Below are 15,197 nucleotides of genomic sequence, written 5' to 3' on the forward strand. Positions count from 1 at the left end.
CAAGTCTCTTGTATTTGGCAATTATGATTATACTTGTCAAAATTTAATTTGTAGAATGTACTGTTCCAGTACCTTCAGGTTCTTCTCTATCAACTGGGAAAAAAGGAAAATTATATCTTTAAGACAAGTATGAAAGACATTGTTACTTCCACAGTCAACTCTGTAACTGAGCTCCGACATTGTATAATTGACTTTGCAAGCAGAACAACAGCAATATAACAAAGAAAATGTCAGTGTTTTCACAGCGCTAATCTATAGCACTAGGAGGGCCTCCTGCTGTCAGCCAGAGCTGACAATACAATAGCTTTCAAAGGGATATTACCATCACGCTTTTATTCTTGACATCAATCAAGACAAAGAGAATCCTTTTCAAAAGACATTCAAAATCAAACCTTTGTATGAGCAGATAGGTAAAACAGCATTCCTTTAAAGAAGATCATTCATAGCAATCAACTAATTGGAACTCAGCAAATGGTTGAAGTATTTTTATTTACTTTGCAGATAACGAAGTAATGAGCAACCCCCCTTTTCTCTTCTTGACTGACACAAATGAGGCAGGTAGGGTGTGAATCAAAAGTTTCTATCAGCATTTTTTGCCAACAGAAAGCAAAAAAATATGACAGCAATTCTGCAACTTCAAGTAGGATAACAAATCTAGAGTTAATTAGTGCATTCTTTTGCAAAACAGTTTCATTACCAACTAGCACGTTTATGCACAAAATACCCCTGCAAGCTGACAGCAATTTGCAGAACTGTCAAATTCAGCAGCCAAAGAGCATCTGATGCTTAAAACCTTGTGCCAATGGGAGCCCAGTCCCCAGGAACGGCAGTCCAGTAATGCTTCAATTACAGTTACATGGGACTGGAAACCTACGGGTTGCCATTCCCAGCACTGCACCTCACAGAACCACCTCCAAGTTGTAGCATGGGAAGCTACAGTTTGGCCAAGGGGAAGGAGGAAGAGCTGCCTTCCTCAGCCCCCGCAGTGGCTTGGGTGCCCCCTGCTCCCTACAGCAGCCAGCATGAACAAACTTTTAAGGACGCTGGTATTGATATCAGTCCCCATCACTTGTACTGGGAGACAGTGTGCTTTGACATTCACAACTCTATAATGGTTCTGGTGTTCAGGACCACGTGGTTTTAACAACACTGAGTAAGGTACAACTCTTCCTTACAGAGAACTGAAAAAGCTCTCAACAGCTGAGGTTACTGGCAGCAGGGCAAGAGTCTGTATGAGGAAAATTACTTTCGTGGGCTTTGTCTGTGATGTGAAGTAAAGCTTCAGAAGAGGCCAGTGTTTTACTCCATCATTGCTACCACCACACTGTCTCCATAGTGTTTATTTTGTAAACCAATAAAGACTCAACCCCTTGCACTTTTATTCCATCCTCATTGATCTGAAACCACCTTCCTTTAAGCCAAGTAGAACTTTGTCCCCAACCACCAGCTTTGAGGTTAATATCTTCAGGTTTGCACAAATTAATGGTCAAAACAAATCAGTGTATTGTATTGCAAATCACAAATCCCATGTTGGGGGAAGCCCAGGGCTACTGCTGGAGTTACAGCTGCAGGAATTACTGCAAGTTTCTAAATCAGGCTGAATGTGAGGCCTGATAATACAGCACGGGGGCCACCTGACCTGCAGCTGTGCTGGCATCCAGTTTGGGTTTGCCATCACTTCATTTTCAATAACGCGCATCTAAGAGTTGTCAACGTTCGATACTTCTGTCAAAGTCAGTCACTTCATTAAAGTCAGCATCGCTCCCACTTAATGTGCAGGCAACTTGCCTCTTGCATGCAGAATAATCCCTTTCATCACAGGCACAGACTGATCCTATTTTAGTGCATAATCTTTCTGAATGAAAAAGGATACACAAATCTCAGTGGTGGTTAATAAACAGCAAAGCTGCTATACAAAGTGAAATAAATACATGAAAAAGAGAAAAACAGTAAATTATTTTAAGTCCTAAATGCTACACATACATCCACATAATTTATGCTTGTTTTCTTCTCAGTTGAATTGGGAAACCTGTGACCTCAGAGTGCCTTTATTTATTACATCTCAATTATTTCCATGGAAACGTGTACTGTGGCAATCTACTGGGCTGGCAGCTCCCTAGACCACAAAATGTATACAACGGACTTTTTAAAAGCAGAAGATATGGATGAATAGAAAGAAAGGCAGAATTTCTTTCTCCTACATGCACATATGAGCTGCCTCCTATTATCCAGAATTTCACCCAGATTCAGCTCATTCCTTAGACTCCCTGTTAGGCAGCTCATGCTAAGACCTGTAATTTACAGCCAGTTTATGCTGAAGGTGAAAATACATTTTTTTTTTGTGCCTAGAGACTACAGAAATATTTAGAATCTTTAAAAACTGGGTTTTACCCAGCTCACTATTGCAAAGACCTTCTAGATATTTCTACATTACAGGCATAATGTTTCTCAGCTATGACTTGCCAGTAACCTACCTGCTTCAATTCAATAAAATAGCTCTTATAAATAGTGATCACTTCTGTATCAGAATTAGGGTCAAAATTTCATCATAAAGTGTCACCCACTTGTGAGAGATACTACACTACTGCCTAAAAAGTAATAAGATAGAAAACAAACAACTAATAAATGGTAAATATCTAATGTTAAATGTCACAAGATGTCAAGGTTTACTAACTGAGGTTCTGGAACAAACACCATTTGCACTGACATAGGACTATTTCCTGAATGTTAAATGTGACACTTTAGCACAGGAAAATATTTTAAACTCCAGAGGCCTGGCCACTAAATGTGATCCCCTCATCCAAGGGAAGTCATGACCCAAGGCCTGCTCCACTGTTCTCAAACTGCGATTCTTTTAGTTTCAAACAAGGTATTTCAGAGCATCCCCTAGAAATAGCTTTAGCTCTGCCCTTTCTTCTGCCCACAGACTGTAACACTCATCTACCAATTACTGAAGTAGCTCCTTTAGCAGATTGTCCTGGATTGCAGAGGATCACAATGCCATGCTGCAAACCTGCCCCACAGCACAATGCTAAAAGGTTCCCTTAGTTGGTGGAAAAATGATTAAGGGGTTTATACAAAGATGAAGAACCGACTTTACGAAAACTTGATAAACATTTGAAGCACGTACGACTTATATTGCAGTGATCTGTTAAAGAATGGATATTTCACAAAATAGTATAAAATGGCCCTGGATGCGGTTTCAATTCGTTCTTTAGCTGGTCGATTAACTGCACGCTAATTTTGTCCACCCACAAGTTATTTAATTACATGCGCTTTGGACTTTTTGTTTCATCTTCTGGGCACCCGAAGTTCTGATCCTTTTGTGCTTCTTCAACAAAGCCTCCGGACCACTGAGTTTGCGACTTCTGCTTTGTGCAGAGGACAATAAAACCTTCCCCAACATCAGCTAACCTCCTCGTGGCTGAGAGCGAAAGGCTTCAGGAATCACGCCTTCCCTCTCGCACCCATTCACTTAAAAGTCAAAAAGCTGGCAAGGCGTGCAGTACGGCGCGGGGCTGGTCCTGGCCCTCCTTTTACGTTTCGCCAGCAGCTCTTTTCTTATGGACGTAAACAGGAGGTTTTAAACACCCCTTCAATGTGCATGGAGAAGAATACGCGCACTTTAATGTCTAACCTTTACTAATATAGCCGTTACTAAATTTGGCTATTGTTTCTTCAAGCCCGAGCAAGTTCTCAGCCCCTATCTATCAAATCGGGTTTAATTCTCCCCTTCTTTCACCATCCTTACGCGCATTGGACAGCGGGAGCAAACAGACGGCGCTACTATTCCCAATCATAAAGGAACATTAATTTCACGCTAACCGGCTAAAACACGAGTGAGCTCATTCCTCCCTTCCCTGGCCCGCTGATGCGCCACCGCACCCGAGCATCCCCGCGAAAACTTTCCTCCCTCCCCGCCTCAATGATGCCGCCGGCTTCTTTCATCAATTATCGCGACACGTGTCGCAGGCGACTCTCGGCCGACACCGCGGTACCCGCACAGCCCCGCAACGAGCGGCGGGAGGGCGGATGCTCCGCGTGGGGAGACGCCGTGGGTTCCGGGGGGGTCTCCGCCGCCACCGGCCCGTACCGGGGGGGGATTCGCAATCCCCGCCAAGCCGGGCCCCGGCCCTGATTGGCCGCGTCGCGGCGGCGGAGGCGGCGGCGGCTGCCCGGGGCCGGGCGGCGGCGGGGGCCGGCGGAGGATGCCTTACCTTTCACCGAGCGGGGCTTGGCTTGCTTCCTCCTGGACATGTCCGGGCGCCGGGGCTCGTCCTCCTCCTCCTCGTGTTCCTCCCGTCCCTGCCTTCCCTTCCTCTCCCTGCTTTCTCTCTCCCTCCCCCCCACCACCACCTCCAAACTTTGCGAGGCGAAGCGGCAGCAGCGGGATCGATTATTTGATTTTCTCACTTCTTTCGCCTGTTGCAATGCGGCAAGTTCAACTCCTCTTTCCACCCCCTCGGGCACCTTCCCCCGGGAGAAAAAAAAAAAATTTAAAAAAAAAAAAAGAAAAATCACAGGCGCAACAGTTGCAATTTTTTTTCTTCTTGGTTTTTTTTTGTTTGGGTTTTTTTTTTCCTTCCTTCCCCCCCCACTTGGATGTGGAAATTCTACCGATGTAAAGCGAGCCCGGCCCGCGCCCCCCACCCGCCTTTTTGTTCTCTTTAAAGTTTGCAGGCGCCCTGCGGCTCAGTCCGGCTCGCACTTTCGGAATAATAATAAAAAAAAAAAAGAGGGAAAAAAAAAAAAGCAGCAGAGCCCTGCGCGGGGTCCCTGGCTTTGGGGTGGGGGAGGGCGCGCGGCGAAAACTGAGTGTCTAAACCCACGAGGAGCTCCGGCCCCGGCAATCCGGGGCGCTCCGGGGGTGCGACCTTGTTGCGATTTTCCTAAATCCTCCCCCGTCCGCGCTCGGCCCCCTCCCTCCCTCTCTGCCCGGTCGCCCCCGGCTGCCTCTCCCTTCCTCGCCCCCGCCGCTGGCCGGGGAGGGCGACGAGTCCTTTTTTATGCTGTCGGCGGGGGCCGAGGGGCGGCCGCCCCGTGTCCCCGGCGCGGCGCGGGCCGTGCGCGGCGCGGAGCTGGAGCTGGGCGGGCGGGCGGGTGGGCTCCCCGCGGCCGGCCGCGCTCGCCGCCGCCTTCCCCTGCACGCACGCACTTCGCGGAACAAGGTAAGTGCTTCTTTGCATCGATGCCGGGGCCGCTAGCTGCCTCCATGGGTTATTCGCTGGAAGGTGGCACCGCTCCTGCCTTCATTGCTGCCGCTGCTGCCGCTGCTGCCCTGGGTTTTTATTTTCTTTAGCTCTCGCCAGCCTCCCTCTCTTTTCTTTGTCCTGGCTCCTTTTCCTCCTCCTGATCTTGCTGCTGGGGCTGCAGTGCAGACACACATAATAAAGCCAGGCTTGGCTGGAAATGTAGCTGAGTCCCAGCAGGAGGATGTGAGGAGTGGAGTCCCGGCGGGGGAGCGCTCTGATCCCGTAGGGAGCCCCGCGCAGCCTGCGCCGATCAGACGGAGAGAGAGCCAACAGCACCGAGCCATGGACGGCCCGGGAAATACAGCGGCCGCCCGCAAAACGCGGACTCGCCGCCGCGGACCGGACTCGCCGCCGCGCGGAGCGGCGCGGAGCCCCCGCCCCGCGGGGTCCGGTCCCGGTCCCGCACCGCGCAGCCCCCGCCAAGGCGGGTCGGGCCGGGCCGGGCCGCCCATGATCCGCACCGGGGCGGGGGCACTGAAATATTCCCCCCGAGCGCGAACGGCTCAGCGGCCGCGGGAAAAGTCGCGGGCGGTTTTTAACACACAGACACACACGCACACCCCCCTCCGCTGGGCTGTTTGTGCGGAGCTGGGAGGGAGAGTTATTTACTCTGCCTCTCCCGAGGTGTTAAATTTAGCAGGAGCTGGAGTCGCCCGCGCCTCTCCACTGGGAGGGTTTCTTCTAGAAAAATCCGAAGTGTTTTAAACTTGTCATCCCACGGAGCACTTGGTGCCAAGTTATGAATGAAATTACTCAAAATAAACGCTCCATGAGTTTCTTCTCCCACTTAGACGGGGTTCGTTCGTTTCACGCAGCCTTTACTGCTGTGTAGGAGCGAGGTGCATCCAGCACTTCATTTACTGAACCCCAAGCAACGTGCAAGGAACTGTCTCCAAACATCCTCTCCCCCCGCACGTGATGGGCCCGTGCTGTTGCGAGAGCCCGGACAATTGTATGTCTGGACATCAAAAGAGAAAGTGTCCTACATGGAGGGAATATGGGGTGAGTTTTGCTAAGATCCAGTGAAAATAGTCCTGGCAGAGGGGCCCCGGCCTGGCGCTGGCCCCAGGGCAGCGGGGAGGATGGAGGGCTCTGCCCAGCCTGCAAGCTCAGATCAGACAGAGGGGTGCAGGGGGCTGTGTGAAGGCACGGCTCTCCTGCTAGTGATCTCCACCTGGAACATATCTTTCTCTTTTCTTCTTCCCACACACCAAAAGAAACCAAAGCAACTCAGGAATGAGTTTGTCATTTGATTGAGTGAGTTCAGTATAGAACTGTAATGCTTTTTCTTAATGCAGCATCACATTTGAATTGATGTTTAGTGGTGATTTTCTGGTTTCTTAAGGTTTGACAGAAACTATATGTTTTATTAATGTCATAATAAAGGTTTATGGTTCCCTCCTATTGTATGATTCCAGATTACCACAATAGACTGGACATACAGTAAAAAATGTTTCCTATAAGACCACTATAATCAAGATACACTTCTTCCACCTCACTGCACTAGTAGCAAATTGGGTGTTCAGAAAAGCTAACCCAGGACAAGGATGAATTGCTAAAGAGCCCGTGGTCCCCATTCTGCTCCCAGTAAAAAATGGGGATAACTCTAGTTGATGGAGATTCACCACTACAAAAGCCAATGTGATAACAGTTTCTATAAAGAAATAAAAAAGGCTGACAAGGAAAAAAAATATTGTGATATGGATATACTGAAAAACGTAGGATCATGGTACATTTGGGCAGTGTGACCCTAGATTCATATCCATTCAGCATCAGAGTTGGATCAGGAACTGAATTACTTCTGTATCCTTGTCTTATTGGAGAGGCTTAATCCCCAGGCTATCAAATTGTTTCTGTTCTCTCACTGGCCCAATGAATATTTAATTATTCTTACAAAGCAGAACAGCTTCAGCAGGACAGATTCTCATCCCAGAATGTGCTGGCGGTTGGGCACTCTCAGAGGAGTTCAGAGACCCAAATTCAAATCCCCGTGCAATCAGGCAAGGAGGGGATTTCAATCTTAGTTTTACACATTCCACTTGGCAAGTAATTCCCAAGACCCATTGCCACCCTGAGCCCCTTTGCCATCCAGCCCTCTGCTCCCACATTTCCTATACTTTTTTAAAATAATCTTAAAACACACAATTAAAATGAACCGTTTCTACAACTTTCCCCTCTTTTTAAAATTCATTAAGAAATCTATAAATTTTCTTTTTAATTTTTTTTTTACGTTTTTCTCTTGCCAGAAGGCCAGTTAGAAGGTTTATTTGCAAGGCCCTATCTGGTTCAGAGCAAGATGAGGAGCCCTGGTCTGAGCATCCCCAACTCCTCCCATTAAACTAGTTCAAGTTCACTCTCACAGCTGTCCTCAAAGCAGCAGCACCCTTGCAACCACTGCCTTCCATGCTGGCATCTGTTGGAAAAATACTCAGTTTATAGCTAAAGAAAGGGGGAAGGCGTGTTTGACAGAAAAAAATGAATCACATACATAAATCTGTCTTTAAATGTGGCACACACATATATAATTATTAATTCATCCCTCTCTATTATCTTCAAACCCAGCAATACACAGATTTCCTCCAGGCCCTGCTCTGTAAGTACATCTCTGCTCCACAGAGTTTTCCAACATGTGCCTAAATGCTTTGCTGCTCTATTGTCACAACACATCATTTGTGCATCTCCTCCAGATATATGTACAGGGAGTTTATGTGGTCCCACAGCCACTCTTAAGCAAAGAAAGCCCCATAACCCTATTGAGCCCCCCAGAGAAATGCAGAGTTCACCCATCCAGGCTCTCTTCCCAACACCAGAACTTAAACTCATATTGTTATTAAAACAGATACATTTCAAGAGCGCTAATAACAAGGGAAGACTTCACAGGCTTTATTAAAATATTTAAGGCAAATGACACCAGCCTGTGTGCTAATTTAATAAAAATACATTTAATAATTTAATTTCATTATGGTAATTTAAGAATGCAATAAAAATACATTTTGAATCTCTTATCAATCTTGTTCCCTCACAGATGCCTTTCCTTTTTATTCTGGGGAATTTCAATAAAAGCACAAAGCCAAGAGTGCCAGAGAGCAGAGCTGTTCTCTCCGGGAGAGAACCAAAAGCCCTCCTGCAGCTCCAAATGACGTCCGTGTCTCATCAGGTCGCTGGGGCAATTTGGATGCCGGATTCTCTGCTTGTAACCCCTTTTGGGAATGTCATTGTTCTATATTATACATGACACAGATCCTATACTATACACAACGCAGCTGCTGGTGAGAGGGAACCAGTCCTGAGATGCAGCGGAGCCCCCCGAGCTCAGCATGGCTTGTCTGAAGATGGGATTTGCTGGTGGAGGCATCCGCCACCTCCTCCAACAAATTTCCCATCCAAGCCCCGTGAGGCTGACACAGAGGCACCAAACCCTGATCTGCAGGGACATGGTGGTCCCTGCCCCTCCATTTGCTGCCATGCTTCTCCTCAAAGGCACCAGCACTGGTATGAATGCACTCCCTTTTCTAAGGAAACCAGTACACACACTCACTTTTCATGCCAGAGAACTCAAGGTGATGATTTCATTTCACTCTGCTCTCTTCTGCCACATGCATGCACAGTGAACATAATTTTTAAAGTTTGATGACATTTTCAGGAAGATACTACCCGTAGTAATAGTGACAATGAGATCTTTTCTCTTTGGAAAGTGGTTACACCATCCCGCTCTCTCGCGATATTATTCCATCCACACCAGACGGAGAGTGACTGGAATATTAGCACTTCGGCTTGAGTTTTCCCAAAACAGTTGTGTATAAGGCAGAGAACTGGTAAAAGAAAATGTTATCTCAGGTGGTCCCACCCTGGCAGCATTATAGGAATCTGATGTTTTTCTCTGGAAAATGCAGGCAGGACTATCAGTCTCTGTATAGCATATAGATTGCATTCAGTATTGAGAGCAAAACCCTATACATTTCTATATAGAGACAGTTATTTTAAAAGTGTTTCAGAATCAGTTTTAAATTACAAGTTGCATAAAAATAGTACAGTTGTGTAAAGGCAAAAATAGAAACTTCGTGAAAGCTGGGGAGTTCAACAAGGGCTAAGGGAATTAGGCACCCAGTAGACAAAGCCTGCCTCGAGAAATCCAGCCTCAGTAAGGATTTAAACTTTCTAAAGTCAAAAAGAGGAATACTTTCAACACATAAAAGACTGATCTGGTGAACACCCATGACCAGGCAGCAAGGAAAGATCACCTTAATTGTGGAGCAGCCAGTAACAGAATCAACCTTAAATTAAAGAATATATCATACACATAGACCTAATTAAGAGATGCTGCATAATATCTAAGCAATGTGGCAAAACGGTCGTGCCCCAGAAAAAGCCATACTGCACATCTGATCAGAGGGTGCAGCTAAAAAGACCATACAAAATGGGAATTGAGCACTGCCAAGGCCTGGTGCCCAAGGCACCTCTACCCTTGCCAGCCCTCAGCACGGCAGGAACTGCTCTGGCTGAGGTTTGACAGAGGTGGGTGAACACCTGAGCTCTCTGGATGTGCAAAGGAATACAGGCACATGCAGGAAACTATTAAAGGACTGAATTATTTCTTAAAAGAGATAATGTTTTCAAAGCACACAGCACAATGCAATCATTCAGCGGAGAGTCAAATGTCACAGTGGATACAGCTGCAAGACAGCGTCGCTCTTTATTTACAGTAAAATATGTCAAATAGGGAACACAAAGGCATCGTCGGGATAAACATGGGACTGGAGCACACAAAGGCAGGCGGCATCCACAGTGCATCAGACAACCTGAATAAAAGCCCCGACTACAATACCAGCCCAGTTTCTATGGTGCTCTCGAGTTAATGCCTCCGAACATTTTACATAAATAAATAACTGGCATCCCACATTTTAGTCGTAAGAGAGGACTGACATAGTCTGAAATTCGGGCTACAGAGCAGCAGAAACTAGAGGCGCTCCAGAGGGAGGATGTGCACAGAAAGGAAAGGCTTCGCTTGAAGAATCCTTGGTGTGTCTGCAGGCAGGATCCATCCAGAGTGCCTGAGTTTACACTTCGGGAAGTTACAGTGAAAAAGGATTGAGATGTAATCCAAGAGCATTAAAAAACAAAGGGAAGGTTTCACTGTGAAACACATTTTACTATGCACAGGACTAGGAGCCTGTTTCATGGGCATGCATGCCATGTGCACCAGTATTAGTATTCATACATCTCTAATAAGGACAGTGATTTTAAATTCTTTTTCACTTGTGTATGGCTCTTCTATCAGTCATTTTTCCTTGTGTTAAAGAAGACATACAATAGTCTCAAATCAAGACAGAGTAAGTTGTGCAGTTAGTGACATTTTTTGAAAAATACTATCACACACTGGAGCTGAATGTAGCTCAAATATCACAAAATACCCATCTGTAGACAAATCACACACACACCCCCCTCCACAGTTACAGTAAAACTGTTATCATTACTGATAACAATTCTAAAAGCACAGGCTGTGCAATACCCTACAAATACAAGCAGGTATTTTCCCTTCCCTTAGCACAAAAGCAAAGTGTTAATTTTTGCCTCTGTTCCAATTAGATGCCATAGGAAACGGTGTGGGAGTCAGGCAGAGGATCTGCACTTCATGACAAAACCACCTTTAGCACAAAGAATTTCCAGGCTCTGCACCTGCCTTTTGAATATTCCTGTAATCATAGCATTATAATATTACTTAATAACTTACGATGTTTAGTATAAGAAAGTATTATGTTTCCATATTTTTATCACAGCTCAGAGAAAGTATCTCCCTGTGATCAACATATTCTGGGTTCTTTTCATTCCCGCTGGATGTGGGTCTGTACTGCTGCTCAAAGGACATAAGGAATAAAAAATACTTTCTTCATTTGAATTAGTTAAAAGCGAGTGAAGCCCTGGTGTAGGAAAAGTGCCCTGGGGTGAGCTATCCAGTGAAAGTATGTCACAGGCTGGCTCCAGCTGCTGGCTCCAGCACAGGCCCTTGTCCCTCACCCTCTCCTTGATGTCTGCTCAGCTCTGCAAGCTCCGACAAGGCATTTCTGCAATGAGGATGGGTCACTGCATCTCTTTCCCCGTGAGAGCAGTTCACTGTGTCCACTGAGACCCCTCCTTATCAGGGCTGTGATCAAAGAGCTCATTCACTTTAGGGGGCTTTGTTACTCGGGTGGAAGCTCCCCTTGTACTCGACAGGCATCTTCACTGCTGTCTGACCAGCAGCGGTGGCCAAAACCACGATATAGGATTTAAAATTTTCTTTACATTTCTGCCAGCATTGCTGACTGGGATAATGTTGAGATACAGAGACCGAAAGTCATCTGAAATGACAAGTGGAGGAGCCGGAGAAGAGAGGCGCAGTAAGGTCAGCACCAGGAGCTTAGCAAGGGGCTCCAGGAGCTGCAGGGCAAACCATAGCAGCAGCCTTCAAGGCTGTTCATTCTCCACCACAACAAAGCCATTTAAGCGCACTCTTTAAGCTGAATGCTGTGTACTTTTACATAACTGAAGGAGAACAAATACCCCATTAGCAGATAATTAGCACTTGGACTCAGAGTACTTATTTAGGGTATTATGGATCGACCTCCAGCATTAGGAGTGATTCATGTCCTCCATATATTCAGGCATCCTTGTTTCTTTTTATGATTATAAATTTCTGTGCCATGTGTCTGTGTAATGCTTAAGAGATGTTCGGAATTACACTCCAGAGATAGAAGACTTCTCTATCTAGAGAAAAGGTTTAGCAATGTTAATAACTAGTAGTGGGCGCATCACCTTTCCTTCCACCTTACAGTCAAGAAGTCCCATTCACACTAGCCCGGGATCATCTCTCGAAATGGATGGTGGATTTTTTCAGTCGTTAAGCGCGGTCCCAGCAGGGGTTAGGAAGTGCTGTGAGGCCTTGGGGCAAACTCGCCCCGGGAACTGGACCTGGCAGCACCCACTCTATGGAACTCAAAATGTGGTATCAAAGACTGCTGAACACAACCAGACAGCTGCCGTCTGGACCAGGCTCCTACCAGCAGCCAAAGAGCAAGCTGTCGCCAGGGTCCGGGCTGTTACAAGCATTTTACACGGGTAGCTTGTCTAAAAAGTCCTACATTTCCAAAGGCTTCTGCTAACAGGGAGAAGCGACCTCTCCCCACCTCTGTTTCCTCATAAAGCAAGGAAGAATAGTAATACCTGACCATATTTCCAATCCTGCCAGCATCAGCCAGCCATCTACGACTGCTGCTTCTAAAAAAAGCACCTTTGCACCAAAACCTTCTCACCCTCGAGATTGTCTTTGCCGTGAAAACCATCACTGGCACCTTTGGCAAGCAGTGGTATGAAGCTGACGCTCACAACTGCAGTATATTGTGTCCCAGCTCAGCCTGTCCACGCCCAACATCCCCCTCCCAGGGGATGCTGCCTCTGCACCCTCTGAGCTGTTCACGGGTTCAGGAAAGCAAAGTCCAAACAGCGGCTTCACATTAAATCAAGCAGCTTGAGGACGGGCAGCCAAGCTTCTGCTGTCACCTCCTCTTCCAGCTCCTTCCCACTGCACCGAAGAAAAGAAAACTGAAACACAAATCAAGTCCTATTCTACAAAATTAATAGTTTCCACTTGCTTCTTTTCTGTGTCTGCTTTCACTCTGTAATTACGCAAAAAGACGCAGCGTACTGCGTGGTGCTATTGATTAACAAACCTCACAGCTGCACAGGCAGACCCGCAGGCAGTTTTGAAAGAGGCATTTTAAAGAAAGTTTGTTCTTTAATACTGAGATATTTATGGTACCCCCTCTGATTTGATGTGATAACATGGATGAGGTTGTCGTGTGGAGCAGGTGGAGAGTGAGGACATGCAGTTTTTATTCTTGTAAAAAACTTCATAAGAAAGTTATCTCCTCGCTGTTGAACAGAAAATTACTGAATAGAAAATTATCTCATCGCTATTGAATAATGATGCCAAAAACCCAGGGAAAAGATCTCATTCTCTATTAAGTTTGGTAAGATTTATCAAATAGCTTCTATAGAATCTGCCTGGGTTTCCACAGATCTCTGGGCTTCATCTCTCCAGAGGGTTTTGGAAGGCTCACAGAATATTTTCCTATTATCAACCCCATTGATGTCCTGTTTAAATTCTGTGATTGGCAGTGTTTATTTTTCTCTTATTAGGACTCCTTTCTTAGATAGAAAAGAATAAGACTTACCAGCAATAAGGCTTACAGTCAGCTGGGCAAAATAGAAGAGGCCAGAAGGTTTAAAGAGAGCTGGGTTTGTTTACTTTTATTTTTAGGGCTTTATTTTTAAATCCTGAAGAGGATTTTTAAATGCAGAAGTGCAGATTCTCAAGGCAAATATAACAACACCGCATAAAAAAATGTCCTGCTGTTTATTTTATGTGGTTATCTTGCTATGTTGCTCAGTATTATTGTTCTGTCCTCCAATGAGGCACCAAATGCCCAGGGCCCCAGCGCGTGGCGTTTCCCAGAGGCGGGCACAAACATCCACGAGGGCTGGGAAGAACTCCCCACCCCTGGAGCCTGCACACTTCTCTGGGCAACCACCACCGCTGCCTTGGGGACCAGACTCCCGGGGACTGCCAGGTGGCTCTGGGCTTTCTCGGGTCGGCACTGCCCTGGGGGTCCAGCTGGCACGGCACGGCACAGCACAGCACAGCACAGCACAGCACAGCACAGCACCGGGGCAGTTCAGACATCACCACGCTGCTGCCGGGCACGGTGGGGGCAGCGAGGACCGCTCTGTCTGGCGGCAGCGGTGGCTGCGGGGCTGAGTGCTCCTGCCTGCAGATCCCGGGGGAACGCCGAGCCCAAAATGGCCATTGGCTCGGGACTCATCGCCACTCGGGGAACAACATGATGCCAGGTCTCGGCATGTCTTCTCGAAAGAGGAAAAACCCACACCTCCGCGGAGCCGCGCCGTGGGAAAGGAGCCCGGTGCAGCATTTGGGAGGCCGCAGCTCTCTGGGGCCGTGCCCGGCCCCGGGGGCAGCAGCTCGGGGGGGCTCCCGGCGGCACAGCCGGGGCGCGGGGGCCACGCTGGGAGCAGCTGGACAGGCCACGAATTCCTGCCGGCGGCCGGCCCGGCGGGGCATAGCAACGGGAGCCGGGGGAGGAACGGGAAGCAGCGGGAGCTGTGAGAAAACGAGCGGCGCCGCGGGCGAGGCAGGGGACGGAGCGGGGGAGCGGAGGAGGAGGAGGAGGAGGCGAAGGAGGAGGAGGAGGAGGAGGAAGAGGCAGGGGCGGCCAGGCCGGGGGGCGAGGCGGCGGCTTGGGCACGGCCCCCTCTCCGGGGTAGCCGTACGACATTCTAACCCGCCGGTTTGAGCCCGCTCGGGTTCGTGCCAGCGCGCCCCGGGCTTGGGGCGAGAGCCCCTGGCGACATCCCCGCGCTGCCGCCAGCGCCGCAGCGGGGGTCGGGGGCCCGGGGACCCTGCTGCCCCCCCGCCGGCACACTGAGTGCCCTCCCGCCGGGTTTGGCTGCCCGCCTCTCACAGCGCCTCTGTCTCAGCCGGGGCTGTGGAGCAGCATCGCTCCCGTGGGCACGGAGGGCTTTGGAAGAGCCGCGGCTCCGCCGCTCGGCGCAGCCATGGCAGCTCCGCACAGGGTCCAGCTCCCGAGGGGAACCAGCCTCGGTGGGGGCAGGCATTGTGCTGCCAAACAGATTTCATGTCAGAAAGGATGTTCTACTGCACCAGTTTGTTCCTCTGCGTGAAGAAATTGTTAATCAAACTGCAGTGGAGACACAATAGCTGTACAGATACATTAAATATCTAGTTACTACGCAATAAATAATTAATAAAGTTAATCTATTTCACGATACTCTGGTCAAGTCATACCCTTAAAACCGATCAATAGTAATAAGACATAACATTTGTATGAGCCTTCTCTTTGCTGTGTGATCATTAATAACCAACAGCTGAGC

General features: G+C 47.9%; 1 protein-coding gene across 3 annotated transcripts in view; it reads right to left on the reverse strand.

The window, feature by feature from the left end:
* ZNF423 (zinc finger protein 423) overlaps positions 1 to 4,908 on the reverse strand; it is a 234,895-nt gene extending 229,987 nt beyond the window's left edge. For all 3 annotated transcript variants that reach the window (XR_001875017.1, XM_017816098.1, XM_017816097.1), the window contains exon 1: positions 4,218 to 4,908. Coding sequence is in view for 2 of the 3 variants with exons in the window: in XM_017816098.1 (XP_017671587.1) it covers positions 4,218 to 4,257 (40 nt within the window). In the remaining variant the exon portion in view is untranslated. The remainder of the gene's footprint in view (positions 1 to 4,217) is intronic.
* Between the last annotated feature and the right edge of the window lie 10,289 nt (positions 4,909 to 15,197).

The sequence above is a fragment of the Lepidothrix coronata genome, unplaced genomic scaffold, assembly GCF_001604755.1.
Source record: "Lepidothrix coronata isolate B3197 unplaced genomic scaffold, Lepidothrix_coronata-1.0 Scaffold54, whole genome shotgun sequence".
In the NCBI taxonomy this organism is placed as follows: domain Eukaryota; kingdom Metazoa; phylum Chordata; class Aves; order Passeriformes; family Pipridae; genus Lepidothrix; species Lepidothrix coronata.